The sequence below is a fragment of the Polypterus senegalus genome, chromosome 13 (genome assembly GCF_016835505.1).
Source record: "Polypterus senegalus isolate Bchr_013 chromosome 13, ASM1683550v1, whole genome shotgun sequence".
Taxonomy (NCBI): Eukaryota; Metazoa; Chordata; class Cladistia; order Polypteriformes; family Polypteridae; genus Polypterus; species Polypterus senegalus.
The window spans coordinates 17,709,495-17,730,432 of NC_053166.1; the positions used below are offsets into that span (position 1 = coordinate 17,709,495).

At 41.5% G+C, this 20,938-nt stretch overlaps 1 protein-coding gene across 3 annotated transcripts in view; it reads left to right on the forward strand.

The window, feature by feature from the left end:
* The window catches only part of LOC120542238 (teneurin-2-like), a 1,685,504-nt gene that overhangs the window by 1,226,595 nt on the left and 437,971 nt on the right, over positions 1–20,938 (forward strand). For all 3 annotated transcript variants that reach the window (XM_039774544.1, XM_039774546.1, XM_039774547.1), the window contains one exon: positions 10,275–10,513. In XM_039774544.1, coding sequence (XP_039630478.1) covers positions 10,275–10,513 — 239 coding nt within the window. The remainder of the gene's footprint in view (positions 1–10,274; positions 10,514–20,938) is intronic.

Below are 20,938 nucleotides of genomic sequence, written 5' to 3' on the forward strand. Positions count from 1 at the left end.
TGTGAGTAATACACACACATATATTATGTATATGCTGCACATACAGTGGATTCAGAGCACTTCACGTTCTACATGCTTTTTTTTGTGGTGTAAAATTCATTTTAATAAGTAATAATATTGCATTTTTTTTATATCGCCTCATTCCCATTCTCAAATGATAAATTTGCCATTTTTGCCCATCAGTCTACATTCAATTACCCATAATGACAAAGTGAAAACATATTCTCAGAAATTTATGAAAATGTTTTAGCTTAATTTTGTATTTATTTATGTATAGATTTGTAAATATGTAGGGCACGGCTCTTTTTAATGAATTGAATATGCAAGGCACAAATGAATGCCCTGACATCAGTTTGATTTCCATCCAGCTTCTTATTTACATATTATTATGAGTCATTAATAATTAGAGGGGATTTCTGGTAGTCGCTGTTTCTTTCTGCCCCTAAATAAAGTAAACGCACACACGAGTTCTGCAGGCCACACAACAGTTACAGCTGAAGCAGAAGCAGCAAGAAAACGGAATCTGTGTCAACAGTACACATGTAAAATACGTGTCAAATAAGATAGCATTAATTAATTTTATTTTGCCAGACTTCAGAAGAAAGGCTTTCAACCTCGATTTGAAAAATGAGGTGGCATTCATAAATTCTGGGATCTCTTGACCCTGAGCTCCAAGGAAAGCATTTATTTTCTTTTAGTTTCAACTTAAAGAGAGACAGTCAAAGATGCCCTGAAGGACTCCAGCTGTATTTTTAGCCGTGCACTTGTGCTACCTGCCTGTCAGGCTACTTTCAATTCCATCGCTTTTTCCTGTCTAACAACATCTCTGTCAGTGTGGACTCGGGAGAAGTGACAAGTGCTTTCTTTCTTAAGGCTAGTTGTGTGGCAGTCTGTCTCTTTACTTTAACACTTTCTTGTATTAAAAAGGCAACCGTGCCCAAAGGCCTTTGAAATTTTAGCTAAAGGTTTATAACAGTGGCCGTCATGTTTTTCTAAAAATTGTTATTTCATAACTGAGCCGTAGTAGTTTTGAAAGAAAGCAAAATGCCAAAGTTAATTACTAGTGATCATCTGATTTTTATTGGTTTGTTTGTACTTTCACGGAAATAGTAAACCTTCTGAACCTGATTTCAAGTGCTATGGAAATGGCCTCGCTTCACAGTTACCTCTCAAATGTCCAGTGGCCAATGGTGCCAGCGTGGGCTCCCCCTGCAGTCCACCAGTTTGAGAGTAAAGAGCAGAGAAGATCTCAGAATGCATTGTGTTTAAGGCAAACGTTCATCTGTAGATGGGAAGCAAAATCACAATACGCCTGTCTGTGAGACAAAGGGATTTCATATCTCCTGTGTGCCTTTCATATCTATCTATCTATCTATCTATCTATCTATCTATCTATCTATCTATCTATCTATCTATCTATCTATTATATAGTGCCTTTCAAATCTATCTATCTATCTATCTATCTATCATATAGTGCCTTTTCTATCTATCTCTATCTATCTATCTATCTATTATATAGTGCCTTTCAAATCTATCTATCTATCTATCTATCTATCTATCTATCTATCTATTATATAGTGCCTTTTCTATCTATCTATCTATCTATCTATCTATCTATTATATAGTGCCTTTTCTATCTATCTATCTATCTATCTATCTATCTATCTATCTATCTATCTATCTATCTATCATATAGTGCCTTTCAAATCTATCTATTATATAGTGCCTTTCAAATCTATCTATCTATCTATCTATCTATCTATCTATCTATCTATCTATCTATCTATCTATCTATCTATCTATCTATCGGAACTGAACTGCCATCACTCAAACTCTCGTATAAGACTCGCTGTGTGAGAAAGGCCAAAAACATTCTCAAGGACAAAATTTATCCTGGAAATTCGTTGTTTCAGCTCCTCCCGTCAGGAAGATGCTTTAAGTCAATCCGTGTATGCACAAACGGACTAAAAACTTGCTTTTTCCCATCTTCCATAAACTTTCTGAACTCTCAGTCTGAGATCATTTTTAATTGAACATGTGCAATAAGCTCTATTGGTAATGTGCAATATACTAATGTATTACAATATAGAATATGTAATGTGCTATTCATTAACAGGTGCAATAACAATTTATGCTGCTGTACTTTGAGCAATAATAATTAGCTCTGGTTACTTGATCACTTAACACTGTATGCGACATATTTGGAATTATTTGACTTTTCTTTAAATGCACCTCAGGGCTGTCACAAAAAGTAATTTTGTTGTGTTACACAATGACAATAAAGTGCTTGAAGTTGAACTTGAAACACCAACAGATTGCCTGTGGACAGTAGGAGAGGACAAGTAGGTGCCCTGCCCCTGAATATGAACTTGAAAACAAAGAACTGGCTGCCGCCATAACTGAACATATACTTCTCTTTAAACATTTAATTTCTAAGTACATTTGAGTGCATTGGCCATACCCTCTTTGCATGGTGCTTTACTGAATGCAGAAAGTGATTACAAAAATAAAAGTTTTGACCATATTGTGGAACAGAGTGACTTGCAGAGGCCCATAAATTGTTGGGGTGCCAACCTGGCAAACCCTTTTTAATTGGGAGGCAGCAACAGCAATAAACTTTTAAGGAAATAATCAGGCACTCGAGTTTGCAGTAACACAAAGTGAAGAATAGCCAATGGTTCTGTTTCAGCGGGTCTGATTGTGGAGCTCCGGTCTGTCAGTGTCACAAGTGAGACTCCTCCTTCTGGGGACGGCTGTTTTTATAAGGTCTTGATCAGAAGGGGCGGGGCCTTTTTAGTGACGGGGGCGTGTTCAGTCACCCTCCTGGGCGGTTTCCTCTGAGCTTCAGAGGGAAGAGAGAAGACAGTTAATGACGGCGCCCCCTCTTGTCCCGGGGTGGGATACCGCATAAATGATCAGAGCTGGCAAGGACATCCTCAGATGCACGTGCATGACAATATTTAAGTGGCTTCATCAAATTTAGTTTGGTCCTCCTCAGCACTGGAGGAAAATGAAGAGGCAGCGTAATGTGTCGTGAACAATGAAGTTATCACATTGACCTTCTTTCTTTTTGTTTCGCATTAGTGTGTCTTACTTTAAGGGAGCAAACAGTACTGAACATTTCATGCCGCATTCTGGTATGGCTTGTACTACATGGCTTGGTTGGTCAAAGCTCAAACTGGAAGTGCAAATTTGCCAACAAATAAACAAAAATAACATTTTAATTCGTGTATAAACCTTTCAGCCCCCCTCATTCTAGTTCAGGTTGGACATACATACAGCCAAGAGAACACTGCAGGGCCAATTGGTCTACCTTTGATACTGACTGTAAAAAGGGCAAACATCCCAATAAATAAAGTGTGAGGATCAGGAAGAAGAATGGAGTTGAAGGGAAAGGCAGGGATCAAAAACAAAAGTCGAAGCGCCAAAGCCAAATCGTAAACCAAAAATCGTAGTCAAAAGGCAGAGCTTTGTTTCAAAATAAACCAAAAAAAACAATTCTAAATTCAAAGTAAGTAGTATGTTCTGGAGTCTTTATGTTGAAGTTTACAGTTTTTTCAATGGCATCTTTTTTTGGGTACCATTATGTTGAGTTTAGCGTGTTGCCCGTTGTTTTGGAAATCCTTCCAGCCCAGCATGTAGGCCCTCTAACCTGAAGGGAAAAACTGGGGTGTTGGTGGCAGAATTGGCACTCCAGACAGCATAAAAAAACTTCACACTGGTTCCATCTGAATTAGTGTGATGCTGAGGGGTCACCCATCGCATGGCTGCACTCGGGTCCTGATCTGGGATCCTGAGTTGGTTTGTCATGTGGTGGGTGAGGCAATGCGCTGTATCAGCGTGTGGTCCTAACCTCTTTCTCACTGCTCATTTGTCTCTGGTTGAAAGGATAGAAATCAGCTGCATAACTTCCAGATGCTTCTGGTTTTCACCACCCAACATTATATGTCCACTTAAAGAAGATTCATCCACCCACAGAGTGGCAATGTCCTGCTTTGTCCTTGTCAGCATTTCTGTAGCTAACCCCTCGTCCAGTCCTCGTCCACCTTTCTCAGCCAGGCCTGGGTCTGGCCGTGGTGGGGTTGAAGCAAGTCACTAAAATTAATAACTTGCATTGAGTCATGTGACTTATTTCTAGTAGGATTGACTACTGCAATGCGGTGTTCACTGGATGTTCAAACTGTTCTTTATACAGCCTCCAGTTAATCCAAAATGCGGCTGCAAGAATTATTACAAGAGCAAGAAAATACGAACACATAACTCCAGTTCTTAAATCCTTACACTGACTCCTGGTTAAGTTTAGGGCAGATTTCAAAATCCTCCTTTTAACAATATAAAGCATTAAATAGCCAAGGTCCGGCTTACTTGTCTGAACTTATCATGACTTACAAACCTGAGCGCACATTAAGATCCCAAGATGCTGGTCTGCTTATGATCCATCCATCCATTATCCAAGCCTCTATATCCTAACTACAGGGTCACGGGGGCCTGCTGTAGCCAATCCCAGCCAACACAGGGCGCCAGGCAGGAAACAAACCCCGGGCAGGGCGCAAGCCCACCGTAGGGCTCTTCTTTTAAATTCCAAGGATTAATAAAATAACAGTGGGAGGTCGAGCTTTTAGTTACAGGGCCCCTAAACTGTGGAGTGGTCTGTCTGCCACTGTATGGTCTCAGCTTTTAAATCCTGGCTGAAGACTCACTACTTCAGTTTAGCACACCCTGACTAGAGCTGCTGATTAATTGTACAGACTGCATCTCTGTTGTCAGTCATTAGCACTAAAACATAAGTAACATGAGAGTTAGAATTGGATACTAACCCTCACCTATTCTGTTTCTCTTCTCGGTACTCAAATGTGGCACTTGGTGCCACGGCTCACCTGCCAAGCTGTTGTGCCTTCTTATCAATCAATCAATCAATCAACATTTATTTAAATAGCACATATTCATACAAAAAAATGTAGCTCAAAGTGCTTTACAAAATGAATAGAAAAATAGAAGACACAATAAAAAATAAACATAAGTCAACATTAATTAACATAGAATAAGTAAGGTCCGATGGCCAGGGTGGACAGAAAAACAAAAAAACTCCAAGAGCTGGAGAAAAAAAATAAAATCTGTAGGGGTTCCAGACCACGAGACCGCCCAGTCCCCTCTGGGCAATCTACCTAACATAAATGAAACAGTCCTCTTTGGATTTAGGGTTTTCAGGGAAGGACCTGATGATGATGGTCACGTAGACTTCTGGCTTTCAGTCCATCAATGTTGGTGCATCATGATGCTTTGAGTAGGTGGAGGTGGCGCAGGCCGCCACCACAAAGAAAGCGGAAAAAGAAACAGAAGAGAGAGTTGGGGTCAGTATGGATTTTGGAGCCACTGTGAATAGTCATTATGATGAATTGAACATACAGAGTATCAGGATTAAGTTAAATTGAAGTTATCAGAAGGCCATGTAAAAGTAATGTGTTTTCAGCAGTGTTTTAAAGTGCTCCACTGTATCAGCCTGGCGAATTCCTATTGGCAGGCTATTCCAGATTTTAGGTGCAGAACAGCAGAAGGCCGCCCTCCCGCCTCACCACTTCTTTTAAGTTTAGCTTTTGGAATTCTAAGGAGACACTCATTTGAAGATTTAACGTTACGATTTGGAATATAACGTGTCAGGCATTCCGATATATAAGATGGAGCGAGATTATTTAAGTATTATTTAAGTATTATTATGGTAAAGTCATCCCTGGTGGAGGATCGCAGGAATCAGAGAGGGTTAGAGGGGTCCTTTCATCGGATTAGCGCTGTTTCAGCTGTGAAATGGCCAAATGGGGGAGGCAGCTTGATGAATGAGGTCTCCGGGACTCTAAACAAATCCAAATCATATTATGGGATATCATCTAGTGTTAAATTCTGTTCCGTACTTATAAAATGTTTATTTTTATACTGTATTGAGGATTTGTTCTGTTCTGCGTATTGTATTGTATTGTATTGACCCCCTTTTTTGACACCCACTGCACGCCCAACCTACCTGGAAAGGGGTCTCTCTTTGAACTGCCTTTCCCGAGGTTTCTTCCATTTTTTCCCTACAAGGGTTTTTTTTGGGAGTTGTCTTCTTAGAGAGTCGAGGCTGGGGGGCTGTCAAGAGGCAGGGCCTGTTAAAGCCCAATGCGGCTCTTCTTGTGTGATTTCGGGCTATACGAAAAATAAACTGTATTGTATTGTAATTGTACTTGAGTTTTCTTCCTGTGGTAGTGGCATTTAGCAACTGTCACCAACGTGGCCACAGACATGCAGAAAACACACAAAATGACGGCTGTTAGTGGAGAAAAAAAGCAGCAATGATCTCACCATCACAATGAAAAGATATTTGAACATTGTCAAAAACAAATGAAATGTGCACAGTAAGTCCAAAAGCGGGTTAAAGGAGTTCAAAAACTGTCGTCCCAGCACTAGCCCCTTTCAAACCACAATGTTTCTCAGTCTTTGGTCCCAAAATTATTACACCGAAAAACCAAAAAAGTGTGCAAAGTGTGTTAGAAAATGGGAGGATGGATAGGTAGACAATAGTCGGTTAGACGACAAGCATCCCCTTCCTCAAATTAAAGTAACACATCCAACTGAACAAAGCCTTTTTTTTTTTTTGTCTTGTGGCCTTTCTCTCACGAGGGGAACCAAAGCTGTCATTTCCTGAGCTGCCTGAAATGCAATCTAATGCTCATGTCGTTTCTCGTACGTTCAGACTCTCCATTTCCCAAGGGGGATTGGAAAGGAAATTGATCTTTGGAGGCAAACTTTCAGATTTGATTACATTTTTGATGTATGGGGAAGCGATTTCATCCTGGTGTTGTGTCCTCTGTGGTCGAGTGTGCGGTGTGCTCAACTGGCATCGCAGGAGAGAGCAGGAATTGATGCCTGTGTCACAAAGTGACTTATCCAGTCTCTGTTTCTGCGGGATGATGTTATGAGGGAACGTGTACAAAAATTAAACAAAATACAGTAATGCTGGATTTTACTTGCTCAGTGATATTGGATGAGAGGTGGATGAACAGCACCTGTCGGTCTTCATGGGCAGGTTCATCGACCTATAGCCTGTGACTCCGCCCACTGTATTTATTGTGGCTAACCAATGATTAGTGAGGGGGTGGGCCAGTCTGTGCCTGCAGAACGCCAGGAGGAGGTGCCGGTCATGACCTCCATGAGTGTGTGGCCAACAGAGGGAAACCAAAAGTCTTTCTCTTTATGTTTTTTAATGAGAAAGACATTTCTGTCTTATGAAAGTAGGAACCTTTCACGGATAATTTCTTATTTCTTTGGTGTTGATGGGAATCAATTCACGAGCACGAACTAATCGATTCAGTAGAGCTCAACGGGAGTGCTGAAGCATATGGGTGATGCTGTCATCCTTTTTTTGGTTAGATGTCAAGTCTTTGGTATTTTGAAAGTTTGACTAAATCAATTGGTGTTAATTAAAGCATGGGGTGATTGCTCATCCCACGCTGGTGAGAGATGTGCATATAAATGCAGTACTGTTGCTTGTCTGATGCAGTAACTACCAGTTAGGTGGCAGTGTGGTAATTACTGGAAGCCTGCTAGAGATAAGAATGATGAAAAAGAGCACGTTATTACTAAAATGGGCGTTTGGGAAGTTGTTACTGTGCCTGGTCCTTCAGAGCAACCTGATTGGTCAGTTGGGCTTTATTGTGATTGGTCAGTTTGGCTTTGGTGATGTGATCAAAAGAGAAAATGTGAGTGTGGGGACACACAAGGAGGAGGACAGGCATAAGAGGCACTCTCAGACTTGCCTTCAAAGACGGAACGTATAAAAGCAGGCATGAGGAAAGAGCATCCATCCATTTTCCAACCCGCTGAATCCGAACACAGGGGTCTGCTGGAGCCAATCCCAGCCAACACAGAGCACAAGGCAGGAATCAATCCTGGGCAGGGTGCCAACCCACCGCAGGACACACACAAACACACCAAGCACACACTAGGGCCAATTTAGAATCACCAATCCACCTAACCGGCATGTCTTTGGACTTGACAATCATGTTACGTTATTTTTAAAATGTTTCCTTTTCTTTTTCATAACTTCTTTAACACACTACTTCTCCGCTGCGAAGCGCTGGTATTTTGCTAGTATATAGACATAGCAGATTCCAAAAATGGGAAGCTGGCAAAATAATCCGATAGGACTGGCGAGCTGTGTTGGGCTGAATGGCCTGTTCTCGCCTAGCAAAAACAGCAGAAAAGCACCACCAGAAGATGAATAACCAAAAACCTTCAACTTGTATAAACAGGGAAAACAAGGGATCTTTATAAATGAAGAATTTCTCTCTATTATAAAAGAAAAAATGGAGACAAGACTTTTGCCAAGAGATTTTTTCAAGTCCCACCCTCCTCTCAACCATTTCTGGTTATCGGCCCACGCCCACGGTCCTCTCACCTCTCATTTGTATGAATGCTTTTGTCAGGCACAGTTCCTGCGCTCTCAACTCTTATAAATTTTTACATTTTCCTCACTTTAACTTCCCAATAAAAGAGGACTTATTTTTCCCAAATCTTATTGAAGAATTTCATCCCTAAGGGTTATCAACAGAAGAGATGAGCACACGGGCAATCCTAGCACAGAGAAATGATGAAGTCAAACGAATTAACGTGAAAATTGTTGATCGGTCACACTGCAAATTGGTTAAATGCGTATCAATAGACTTTGCTGAAACATATGGTGGTGATGGTGCGGAAGATGAAAACATCAACTTACAATATCACGAAGAATATCTACAACCGTTAACACTGTCCGGTCTTCCACCGGCCGAATTACTGTTGAAAGAAGGATGTTTCGTAATGTTAATGCATAATTTATGTATGAGTGATCGGCTTTGCGATAGGACAAGATTAGTTGTATTCAAAATTGGTCGAACAGTTCTGACATTTCAAATTTTAACAGGCGACACGAAAGGTAATGTAGTACATCCTCCAGCGATAACATCAGACACCAAAGGAGATCTTGATATGCCATTTGTATTAAAACGTTAACAGTTTCCCGTTAGAATAGCTTTTGCTATGACAATTAACAAATCACAGGGACAAACATTCGAAAAAGTTATTTTATTTATTAGAAAGAAAGAAACGATATACGCTCACGGTTAGTTATACGTTGTGTTGTCACTATGAAAGTCCAAACACGGAATTAAAATTCAATGCGACATTGACGAAAAGTTAACTCAAAAAACAGTTTTTTAAGTTTCAAAAATATTTTTAATTTCAAAGTCAACCAGAACAAAATCGTATTACTCAACAAATTCCTTTAATACAACATGAAACATAATTTTCTTTCAATTTATTATGTTTTACTATTTTTTAACTATGGTTAATTACTCACTGTAATGTAAAATAGTTAGTTCTATTATGCATATGTAACAATTCCCATGAAAATAACAATCTGTTTAAATTGTATATCCAATTCCCCATACGCAAGCGGCAGAGCCATAAAGTGGCTAGTGTGTAGCCCCCACCCGGGGGCTGGCAAGTGAAAAAAGCAGGGGGCAGAGCCCCCTAGTAATATATATAATGTGATCGTCTGCGTGAAGGAGGGTTAACCAAACAGGAATATTTTGGGGGTGCCAACATGGCCTCCTCCATTTATTGATAATATCCAAGTAAAAACAATGCTAGATGGCGTGAGAAGAAAACAACAGAAGTAAATTTCATGTAGTGGGGTGGGCTTTAAGTGTTTCGATTATGCTGGTGGGTTGACTGACTTGGAGCTCTTTTCGTCAACTCATCAGGAAGTGATAATGATGTCTCCTTCTGGGGGCTTGTACTTTTGACCGGAAGGGGTGGGGTCAGTTGCCCTCACTGGGTGGGACTGTAGAGGATGAAAGCAATGCCCCCTGTTGGCCCAGCAGGATGTTATTACAATACTGGAAAGAGCTTGGATGGTGATCCTCAGATAGGCATGTGTGACATTTATAATATTTAGACATTTAAACATTTGAACATGAACCTATGCATATGCAGGCTTAAAAAGAAGAACACCTAAAAAATAAAAAAGAGTTCATGACTGACACCCTCCAAACCTCACCTTATTGATCCACCTCCACTTCCTCATTTGCTATATAATGCCTTTGATTCCTGTATGTCTAATCATTTCCCTGTGATAATAGCACCTGGTTTTTACTGTGTATACTGTATGTATGTGTGGGTGCATTTGTTTTCCAGTTGTTCTTTTTGGATTTTGCTTTTGTGTAGGATTTTGACCTGTATGGGTGTTCTTGTCTTTTCACCAGGCACTTCCTCTTTAAGACGTCTTCAGGGACGACACCTCTGTTCAGCAGCTCGTCCCCTGGCTATCCTCTGACTTCTGGGACAGTGTACTCCCCGCCACCACGACTCCTGCCCAGAAACACCTTCTCCCGAAATGCATTCAAGCTAAAGAAACCATCCAAGTACTGCAGTTGGAAATGCGCTGCCCTCTCGGCCATTGCTGCCGCCATTCTGTTGGCTATTTTGCTTTCCTACTTCATAGGTAAAAAATATTCTTTTCAGTCTGCATTGAATGTAAAAGCTAATTTTATTGTAATATTTGAAAGTCAGCTGTCCTCTGTGATGTCACATACTACTGTATTTCTGCAATGTGTTTCAAATACAGTTGATGTATGCAGACATTAAGTATATATATTATATATATGCATGTATAAACTATTTATTTACTGTAGGAGTTATTTACACTGTCATTTTTGTAACTGCTGCAGGGCACTTAGCAATCCCATGCACATGAAAGCACTATACATTTATTAAGACGGCCATGCTGGGCTTTACTGATATAAAGAGCTTTTGGTTGTCCATGACATCACCTTTAGCTGTACATCTTATTCTTGGCCAGTTGTCTCCATCTGAAGTGTCTGCACCTTCTCATCTGACTCTTTCATATTATGAGGAGCTAACCTGGAGGACCCCACTTAGACAGCATATGTGTTTGTTTTTCTTTTTGAAACATGTGTACTATGTCTAAAGTGAATGTTTTATACGATGAAGAGATGACTTCACAGAAATCAGAGAGTGCTGCGTAGCTACTGTATGTCATGTAAAGTGTCAGAAAAGATGTTAATGTATGTATATAGAGTAGGATCCTCTGAGGCAATCTATCTATCTATCTATCTATCTATCTATCTATCTATCTATCTATCTATCTATCTATCTATTATATAGTGCCTTTCCTATCTATCTATCTATCTATCTATCTATCTATCTATCTATCTATCTATCTATCTATTATATAGTGCCTTTCCTATCTATCTATCTATCTATCTATCTATCTATCTATCTATCTATCTATCTATCTATCTATCTATCTATCTATCTACTGTATAATATAGTGCCTTTCACATCTATCTAATGTGGAAGAAACCCCCCAAGGAAGACAGGAATAGTTCAATCAATTAGATTTTTATTCAGTCACAGATGAGTACATGGATTCTACGTTGCAAGGCAGTAGAGCAAAGTTCCATGTTTCAAATTGGCTTTTTATAATTTCTTCTTCCTCCACCTTCCCCTTATTTAATAAAAAAACATAATATTGTTTACTTAACCATTTTATTTCATTACACTAATGGGCCATCTGTTCTTATTTTTCTTTTGTACTTGTCAGATAGACCCTGTGAAATGAATAGACTCAACATACTTAAAAAGGTTTGGGGCAGCCACCCGTATAATATTCCTGGCTGCAAAAGACTTTTAAATAGCACAGAGCTGTTCTCAGTACGGAGTCCAGAACAGAACTGTCGAGGGTTTGCAAAGATGGCGGCTTTAAGGAACCAGACAGGAAGTGACGCAAGGGAACCAGAAGTGGGGTTCTTCTGATGTCAATTTGTGTGCCGGAAGTGACGTTCTTCTGGGCACCGGAACTGGAAGTGACGTCATCCGCTCTAAATTAGACAGGTTTTCCCGTGGCTGGTCTGCAGAGATAGTAGGAGAAGGTTTAGTGTACCCTGCCACACCCTGGCCTGGCATGGAATTACCTTTGCTTGGTCCATACAACGTCCTCCTATTCGCACGTGTGTGACAACCCTAATGAAGGAAAGGTCATCTTTCCTGTGTCAAATAGACACATTCCTAAAGAAACTGGAAATCGTTCTATCTATCTATCTATCTATCTATCTATCTATCTATCTATCTATCTATCTATCTATCTATCTATCTATCTATCTATCTATCTATCTATCTATCTATCTATCTATCTATCTATCTATCTATCTATCTATCTATCTATCTGTTATATAGTGACTTTCTAATCTTGAAATGATATTGATTATAATACTCTGGTGTAATAATTTCTATCTTTCCCACTCACTGATGGCACCTGAATCAGTTCTCGATGCCTGGCACTTATGTAGAAGCCCTGTAAATAGGCTGCATTAAGTCAGAGGGTCACCAAAGGGTGCCGAGTTCAGATGGTCTCAGGTGTTTGTTAGAGACACCAGTTGGTTAATGGGTTATAAATGACGGCTGTTCTGCAAATGCATCCTGAGCTCGCATCTCAGAGACAAAATACAAAAGGAAGAAAGAGCAGCCAGAGAAGTCAGTGAGAGATGGAGTTTGGGCAGAAGAGTAGCCCTGGTGCTCACAGGCGAACTGGACAGGCTGTCTCCCCCAGTTAGTAGATGTTTCTGTCCGCTGTGAACACAGGCCTGGTGGGCTGAGCAGTGCGTGTTTGTGTGTTCTTTTCTGCTCTTCATTCACTTTACTCTTAGTCAACCACTATACCATATAAGTAAGTAAGGGGATCACTGACATGACCCACTCTGGAACACACACACACACACACACAGATCCCTAGTAGAAATTAAAGATTTCTACATTACAGTCTTACACTTTAGACCGCACTATCTAGTCTCAGTGGGTATCTAATATAACTTGGCTGACACTCACCAATCAAAGGTCAGCAGAATCACCCGCTGATATCATTGCAACATGTCAAGTATCTTTGTCGGTGCCTGCCTATCCCGTAATCTGCACTATTTTCTTGAGTTGCTTATATATATGTACAGTATATTATACAGTATATATAAAAGCCAAATACCACTGACTCACTCATCACAAAATCTCCCAAACCATGAGGATTTGGGACTTGAAATTTGGAATGTCGGTTACCCTTGGCCCATAGGTGCTCGCTAAGAAATGGTTTTAAAAATTTTGTGCTCCAAGTCAGAAATTTCTTATAGTTTTTTAGACCCATTAGCGCGAATCCGAGAGAGACTCACCGGGTTACGGGGAGGGCTGCTGGGCCCTCCTCACTCACGCGTCTGCCTCGGGACGTAACCTTAACTCCACTTAGTTAGCGAACGAGAGAATGACTTAAAGGATTTAGATCTTTTTTTTACTATCATTTGCTTGTACATTCCGGTTGATTTTGCAACTTCTCTCATTGCACTAAGAATCATAGTTCACTTGCAGGAGCGATATGTTCGCGCTAATCCGCAACAGAGGCTGCGGGCCGAGGTGAGTGGGAAGAGTGACGTCAGGAGTAGAGAGCTGGGCGGGGCTTCCTCACGTGGGTGGAGCCGTGGGGAATGGCTAGTACAGTACATGTGCCAAACATGTGGACACCCCTCCATATTATTGTGTTCAGGCGTTTTAGCCACATTGCCTAAAATCAATCACACAGACATGCAATCTCCATGTCTACGGGGATGGACAGGATTAGAAATGAGGACATTAGAGGGTCAGCTCAGGTGGGACGGTTAGGAGACAAAGTCAGAGAGGCGAGATTGCGCTGGTTTGGACATGTGCAGAGGAGAGATGAGGGGTATACAGTTAAACCTCGGGTCACGATTGTAATTCGTTCCAAAACTCCCCCATAGGATTGTATGTAAATACAATTAATCTGTTCCGGACCGTATGAGCTGTATGTAAATATATTTTTCTTAAAGATTTTTAAGCACAAAATTAGTTAATTACACCATAGAATGCACAGTGTAATAGTAAAATAAATGTAAAAACATTGAATAACACTGAGAAAACCTTAAACAGAGAAAAGTAACATTGTAAGAGTTCACGATACAGCCTTACGAACCGCTCGCTGTAAACACTTTTTTTTAATTAGTTTTAAGCACCAGGAAGAAATGAACATTTGAAAAATCTGTAATTTATACAAAAACTAACCATAAACAACCAAGAAAACTAACCTTGCAGGAGTCGAGTTCTGGCATGAAGGATGTGAGGAGGAAGCTGGGTGGAGAGGAGATTACAGTTTTGAGGTAAAGTCCCTCTGCACGATGCACGTCTGACCGAGAACAATGTACAGTACAGTACAGGGGGAGACTGAATACGTGCGTAAATCACCGGAAGGGAAACTGGCTAGTTCGTCACCCGAGTGTGTGGTCGTGAACAGATGCAAAAGTTTGGCGAACTTTTTGATCATAACCCGGTTTGTACGTCTTCAGAGACGTTCGTGACCCGAGGTTCCACTGTACTGGGAGAAGGGTGCTAAGGATAAAACTGCCAGGGAAGATGAAAAGAGGAAGGCCTAAGAGAAGGTTTATGGATGTGGTGAGAGAGGACATGCAGGTGATGGGTGTAACAGAACAAGATGAAGAGGACATGAAGATATGGAAGAAGATGATTCACTGTGGTGACCCCTAACGGGAGCAGCAGAAAGAAGACATGACCCTCGCATGCGAGAAAGAAGAAGAAGAATTGCGTCTGTGGATTGCTTAGTTGATGAAAACGTTGTGTCCACATAAACTCTTTACAGAGGTTGCTTCCTGTCCCATCTTGTATTTATAACTGAGGTTTCTTTTGCCCACCTGTAGTTTTGCACTTTTCTACATTAGACTCCATTTTTAAAGTGTTTATCCAGCTCTGAAGGTTGTTCAGGTCCTCCTCAGTGCCTGCCATCCCTCCAATTTTAGCGTCATCTTTGAATTTGACAAGTTTACAAACTATAACAGAATCAATGTCATTAATATAAATTTAGAAAAAGTAACGAGGGTCCAGGGACAGACCACTGAGGGACTCCACTGATGAGCTCACTCCATGATGGGTATTCTCTTTTGTACTCTTTATCTCCTGCCGGTTGACCGATTTGAGGTCCGATTTCACAGGTCACGACTGATGCCTACGGCTTCAAGTTCCAGAATTAATCTTTGGTGTGGGTCACACGTATCAAATGCTTGTTAAAAGTCTAAGTAAATTATGTCGTATGCTTTGAAAATAAAATAGAGAGCAAAAGTCTGAAAAGCGTACTGAAAATTTAGCATTGTCTTGGGTAGATGTTGTCCTTGGTGGCTTTTTGACTTAGCAGTTTGCATTATGGATGTCCACATCAGATGGTCTCGTGTGTCGATCTCTGAAATCTGTAATTGTGACGTTCCGCATTCGTCGCCTCCTCAGGTTCTTGGACGAGCCATATTCATGTTAAAATTTCACGTGGGGCTGAGAAAAATGTGACATTGCACACATGTCATTGGCTGACTGTCCTTAAAATGGATGACTCTGCTCAAAGTCTTTGTACCCGCGTACTACTTTCATTTCCAAAATTATAAACTAATTGAAACAACTCCTTGTCCTGTTGTGTCCGTACTTATTTTCCTTTCCCTTTACCAATAAGTTATAAACCAACTGAAACAGATGCATGAACGTTATAAATGACTAATGTGATACAGGAATATTTACAAGAAAGGATGCCTGCATTGTTTATTGTGCCTACTGTTCCAGTCCAGTAAGTTCAGTTCATCCTGATTTGTTTGAGCAAAACATTAAAGCTTGATGTCTTTCAAAAATTGAAGGTTTTACACTCTAGGTCAGCTTGCTACCTTGTGATTGAGCTTGGCACCTTAACCACTGGGCCACACTGCCCATCTCTGCTGTTATTGTGTGGTAGAATGAGAAGGAAATTCAGATTGAATGAGGAATGGCCTCCTTTCAAAGTCTTTCACACAATTTGTGTGCCTGTTCTTGTAGTCCAGGGTGATGACAGTGTGATCTGTCATTTGTGTCATTATGGAATATTTGTTTTGATCTGAGATCTGCTGAATAGGCGCTGGGGATTCTGGGTAGTTTAGTGCAATTAGAGGTAATCTTACTGCCCGCCAGCTGCCTTTAAAATTGCCCACTTTTAAAGTCATGCACAACAGACGTTACGCTTTGCCGATGACTGGCATGGCGGCACAGATCACCATTGGACTAAAACATGTCTTAATGCGGGGGTCCGAAATGTATTTATTTATTTTTTTTGTTTATTTATTTTTCCCCCTCAGTGTTTGTTTGGAATTGCGACTTTGCCTCAAGGTCTTAAGCCGCTGAGTTTTGTCTTTTAAATCAACTTGTTTTTTGTGTGGCGCCTCTTTCTTAACAGATTGCTTCCATACTGTAGAGCCCAGGGTTAATGATAAGAATAGAGCAGAAGGAAAAGGATTTAAAATACAAATCGAATCTGGTTGTACATTATGAGCCGCTTGGCCCCACGAATGGAAGATGGAAGTAAAGCTCTTTTTGAATAAGAAAGCACTGATGCAGTCGGGAACAGAAAGGCTTTCCATTACATGTGAGATTACGCTTAGCTTCAGCTAGATGCCATTTTTTTGTGGGCCCCAGCTGCAAGTATCTCTTTGTAATTCTAGCCATAAATTACCAGCAAACAAAGCGGCTTTAACAGCACTTTGCTTTTTGAAGAATCAAAAAAAAAAAAAGAAAAAAGCTGTTAGGATTCAGAAGAGGAAGACTCTGAGGAATCGCCCATTTTTTTTTTTTTTTAGTGATTGATATTAAATCTGTTTATTTTGCACTTTTGGATCAAATTAAAGGGCGTTCTTGATTCATAAAATTCTATGTCACGCATGCGCTTCAGAGGATCGATCGAGGTTTGTAATAAAGCGCTGGGCCGAGAGGGGGCGCCGTCACTAACATTCTCTTCTCCTTTTCTTCCAAAAACCCGCCCAGTGGGGACACTTAACCCCGCCCCTTACAGGCCCTCCTACTATAAGAATTCTGGCTGCCTGGAAGGAGGCGGCTCCTGTCAAATAAACCCCGAATCTGCAGCCAGAGCCGAAACCGTTTGTTTAAGCTGAGCCTGAGGACGAGAAGCACAAATGCAAAGAGGCGTTGTTTTTGTTGGACGTTTTCAGTTAGTTAAACGGGACCACCCTTTTGTTTTTTGCATGACCTGTTATTCCTGCACCTGACGACATCTTGAATGCGTGCTCTGGTAAGGAATGGCATGAAAAGGACTCAAATGAAAAAAAATGCTTCAATGAATGTGTGTTGAAAGATTAAAAATCTTACCGCATGCCTCTTACATTGCATTGCATGAAATTCGCAGCATAACTTCACACAAAACATTAGAATAATGTCACAAGAACAGCAGCAAAGCTTGCCAATCCTATTCCCCTAATTTCTCTAAAATAACATCAAGCTGAGTTTTGAGGGGTTCTAAAATCCCGGGGCTTCATTTATAAAACTTGGCGTGAAATCGAGCGTGAAAATAGGTCAGTCAGTCATTTTCCAAATCGCTATATCCTAACACAGGGTCATGCTGGAGCCAATCCCAGCCAGAAGAGGGCGCAAGGCAGGGCACACACACTCGCACCAAGCACACACTCTGAACAATTTAGGATCGTCAATGCACCTAACCTGCATGTCTTTGGACTGTGGCAGGAAACCCACGCAGACACGGGGAGAACATGCAAACTCCACGCAGGGAGGACTTGGGAAGCGAACCTAGGTTTCGCTACCCACTGTGCCACCATGCTGTCTTGAAAATAGGTGCACAGCAAAAAAAAAACAAGGAAACAAATAGCCCTAAAAAAAAAAAAATGTACATTTCTGCACAATTTACCTCAAATCACCTTGCAAATGTGCAGACGTGAGCCGACCATGAATGCTGGTGTAAAACATTTATATGTGAGCGTGCTAATCAACCTCATGCATATGCAACCCTGATGCAGCAGAACTTCATTGGCTGGTAAAGAAGCCACCCACCTGACGCGTCTATTTGCTGCCACCTGCTCTCATCCAAGGGTACCTGGCTGGGCTCCGCAACCGAGAACGCAAGGTCACGTGCTGCATTATAACACTTCTCCTCTGTGATGTGGGGAGTCTGGAAATGGTGTAAGGCACCATCGTCTGATTGGGTAGCCACTATCACCTGGCACACATAAAGACGTGATCACTGTTATAAAGAATACTTCAGGCCATATGAAACACTGAGGGTTCAGCCAGCTACCTTACCAACAAGCCAAACACCCTGCACGGCACCATCATGTCTTTCAAAGAATCACGATTTGACCCAGGAGACTGAGACACAACGCTCGCCAGTCACATCTTGGATGACTTGTGCATTAATCGAATCTAACTGCTTGTGGTTAACAAAAGCTTCTTCATTCTTACTCGGTGCCCTTATTGCAATGTGAATGCAGTCAACTGCTCCAATTACGTTAGAAAATGGCCTTTTTATGTTGACAAAATGCGTTATGGGTTATGTATGGACACCCACAACATACAAAAACTGGATGTAGCTCCTCACCGGCCAGTTAATGGCTTCCAGCACAGTGGACATGGCAGAGTGAAGCATGTCTGAGATACAGCTGACATAAACTGACAAAAAGCCAAAAGAGTCCTGTAGTGCAAATACATAGCATTGGCCTTCTTAAAAGGGAACAAAATACAGTTTAGGCATCATATTCATCGTTTTCTGAGGTGTAATATGTTTGTCACATCATCACATATATTAATAATGGCTCAGTGAAATGAATTATTATCAGGGCTGTGAAGTCGGAGACAGTGTTGGGTACGTGGAGTCGGGGTTGGAGTCGGCAAAAATGTACCGACTGTGACTCCTATTAAATTTAAATTACAATAAAAAAAAAAATACAGCTAGTTCATATTTCCCATTTCACAAACAACAGTCATAATTGAGTACTTCTCTGATGTAAGAATAAAGCCCAGTGTACAGTTGTGTTATTTCTAGTGTGAAGTTCAACTGAGCTAATATACAGGTGCTGGTCATAAAATTAGAATATCATGACAAAGTTGATTTATTTCAGTAATTCCATTCAAAAAGTGAAACTTGTATATTAGATTCATTCATTACACACAGACTGATGTATTTCAAATGTTTATTTCTTTTAATTTTGATGATTATAACTGACAACTAATGAAAGTCCCAAATTCAGAATCTCGGAAATTTAGAATATCAATTAAGACCAATACAAAAAAAAGGATTTTTAGAAATGTTGGTCAACTGAAAGGTATGAACATGAAAAGTATGAGCATGTGCAGCACTCGATATTTAGTTGGGGCTCCTTTGGCCTGATTACTGCAGCAATGCGGCGTGGCATGGAGTCGATCAGTCTGTGGCACTGCTCAGGTGTTATGAGAGCCCATGTTGCTCTGATAGTGGCCTTCAGCTCTTCTGAATTGTTGGGTCATGCGTATTGCATCTTCCTCTTCACAATACCCCATAGATTGTCTATGGGGTTAAGGTCAGGCGAGTTTGCTGGCCAATCAAGAACAGGGATACCATGGTCCTTAAACCAGGTACTGGTAGCTTTGGCACTTTGTGCAGGTGCCAGGTCCTGCTGGAAAATGAAATCTGCATCTCCATAAAGTTCGTCAGCAGCAGGAAGCATGAAGTGCTCTAAAACGTCCTGGTAGACGACTGCGTTGACCTTGGACCTCAGAAAACACAATGGACCAACACCAGCAGATGACATGGCACCCCAAACCATCACGGACTGTGGAAACCTTACACTGGACCTCAAGCAATGTGGATTCTGTGGCTCTCCTCTCTTCCTCCAGACTCTGGGACCTTGATTTCCAAAGGAAATGCAAAATTTACTTTCATCAGAGAACATAACTTTGGACCACTCAGCAGCAATCCAGGCGAGACGCTTCTGACACTGTCTCTTGTTCAAGAGTGGCTTGACACAAGGAATGCGACAGCTGAAGCCCATGTCTTGCATACGTCTGTGCGTGGAGGTTCTTGAAGCACTGACTCCAGCTGCAGTCCACTCTTTGTGAATCTCCCCCACAGTTTTGTTTCACAATCCTCTCCAGCGTACAAGCGGTTATCCCTGTTGCTTGTCCACTTTTTTCTACCACATCTTGTCCTTCCCTTTGCCTCTCTATTAATGTGCTTGGACACAGAGCTCTGTGAACAGCCAGCCTCTTCAGCAATGACCTTTTGTGTCTTGATCTCCTTGTGCAAGGTGTCAATGGTCGTCTTTTGGACAACTGTCAAGTCAGCAGTCTTCCCCATGATTGTGTAGCCTACAGAACTAGACTGAGAGACCATTTAAAGGCTTTTGAGTTAATTAGCTGATTAGAGTGTGGCACCACTCTCACCTCGGAGTACTGCATCCTCCAACCATCTTTCTGCTGATACCAGCATAGGTGAGACATCCCCACCCACAATTACAGCAGCCCATGTGAGCAGAGAGCTGAGGAGACTTCATGCCAGCAAAGCAGCGGGTCCGGATGGTGTATCGCCACGACTGCTGAAGGCCTGTGCGTTGGAACTGGGGAGTCCTCTACAGCGCATCTTCAACCTGAGCCTGGAACAGGGGAGAGTCCCAAGGCTTTGGAAAACATCTTGTATCACTTCTGTCCCAAAGGTGTCACGTTCTAGTTAGCTGAATGACTTCCGGCCTGTTGCTCTGACGTCACATGTGATGAAGACCATGGAGTGGCTGCTGCTTCGCCACCTGAGGCCACAGGTCCGCCACGCCCTCAACCCTCTGCAGTTCTCATACCAGGAGAAGGTGGGAGCGGAGGATGCCATCATATATGCTACACCGATCCCCCTCCCACTTGAACAGAGGCAGTGGTGCTGTAAGAATTATGTTTTTGGATTTCTCTAGCGCCTTCAACACCATCCAACCTCTGCTCCTTAGAGACAAGCTGACGAGATGGGAGTAGACTCACACCTGGTGGCATGGATTGTGGACTATCTTAC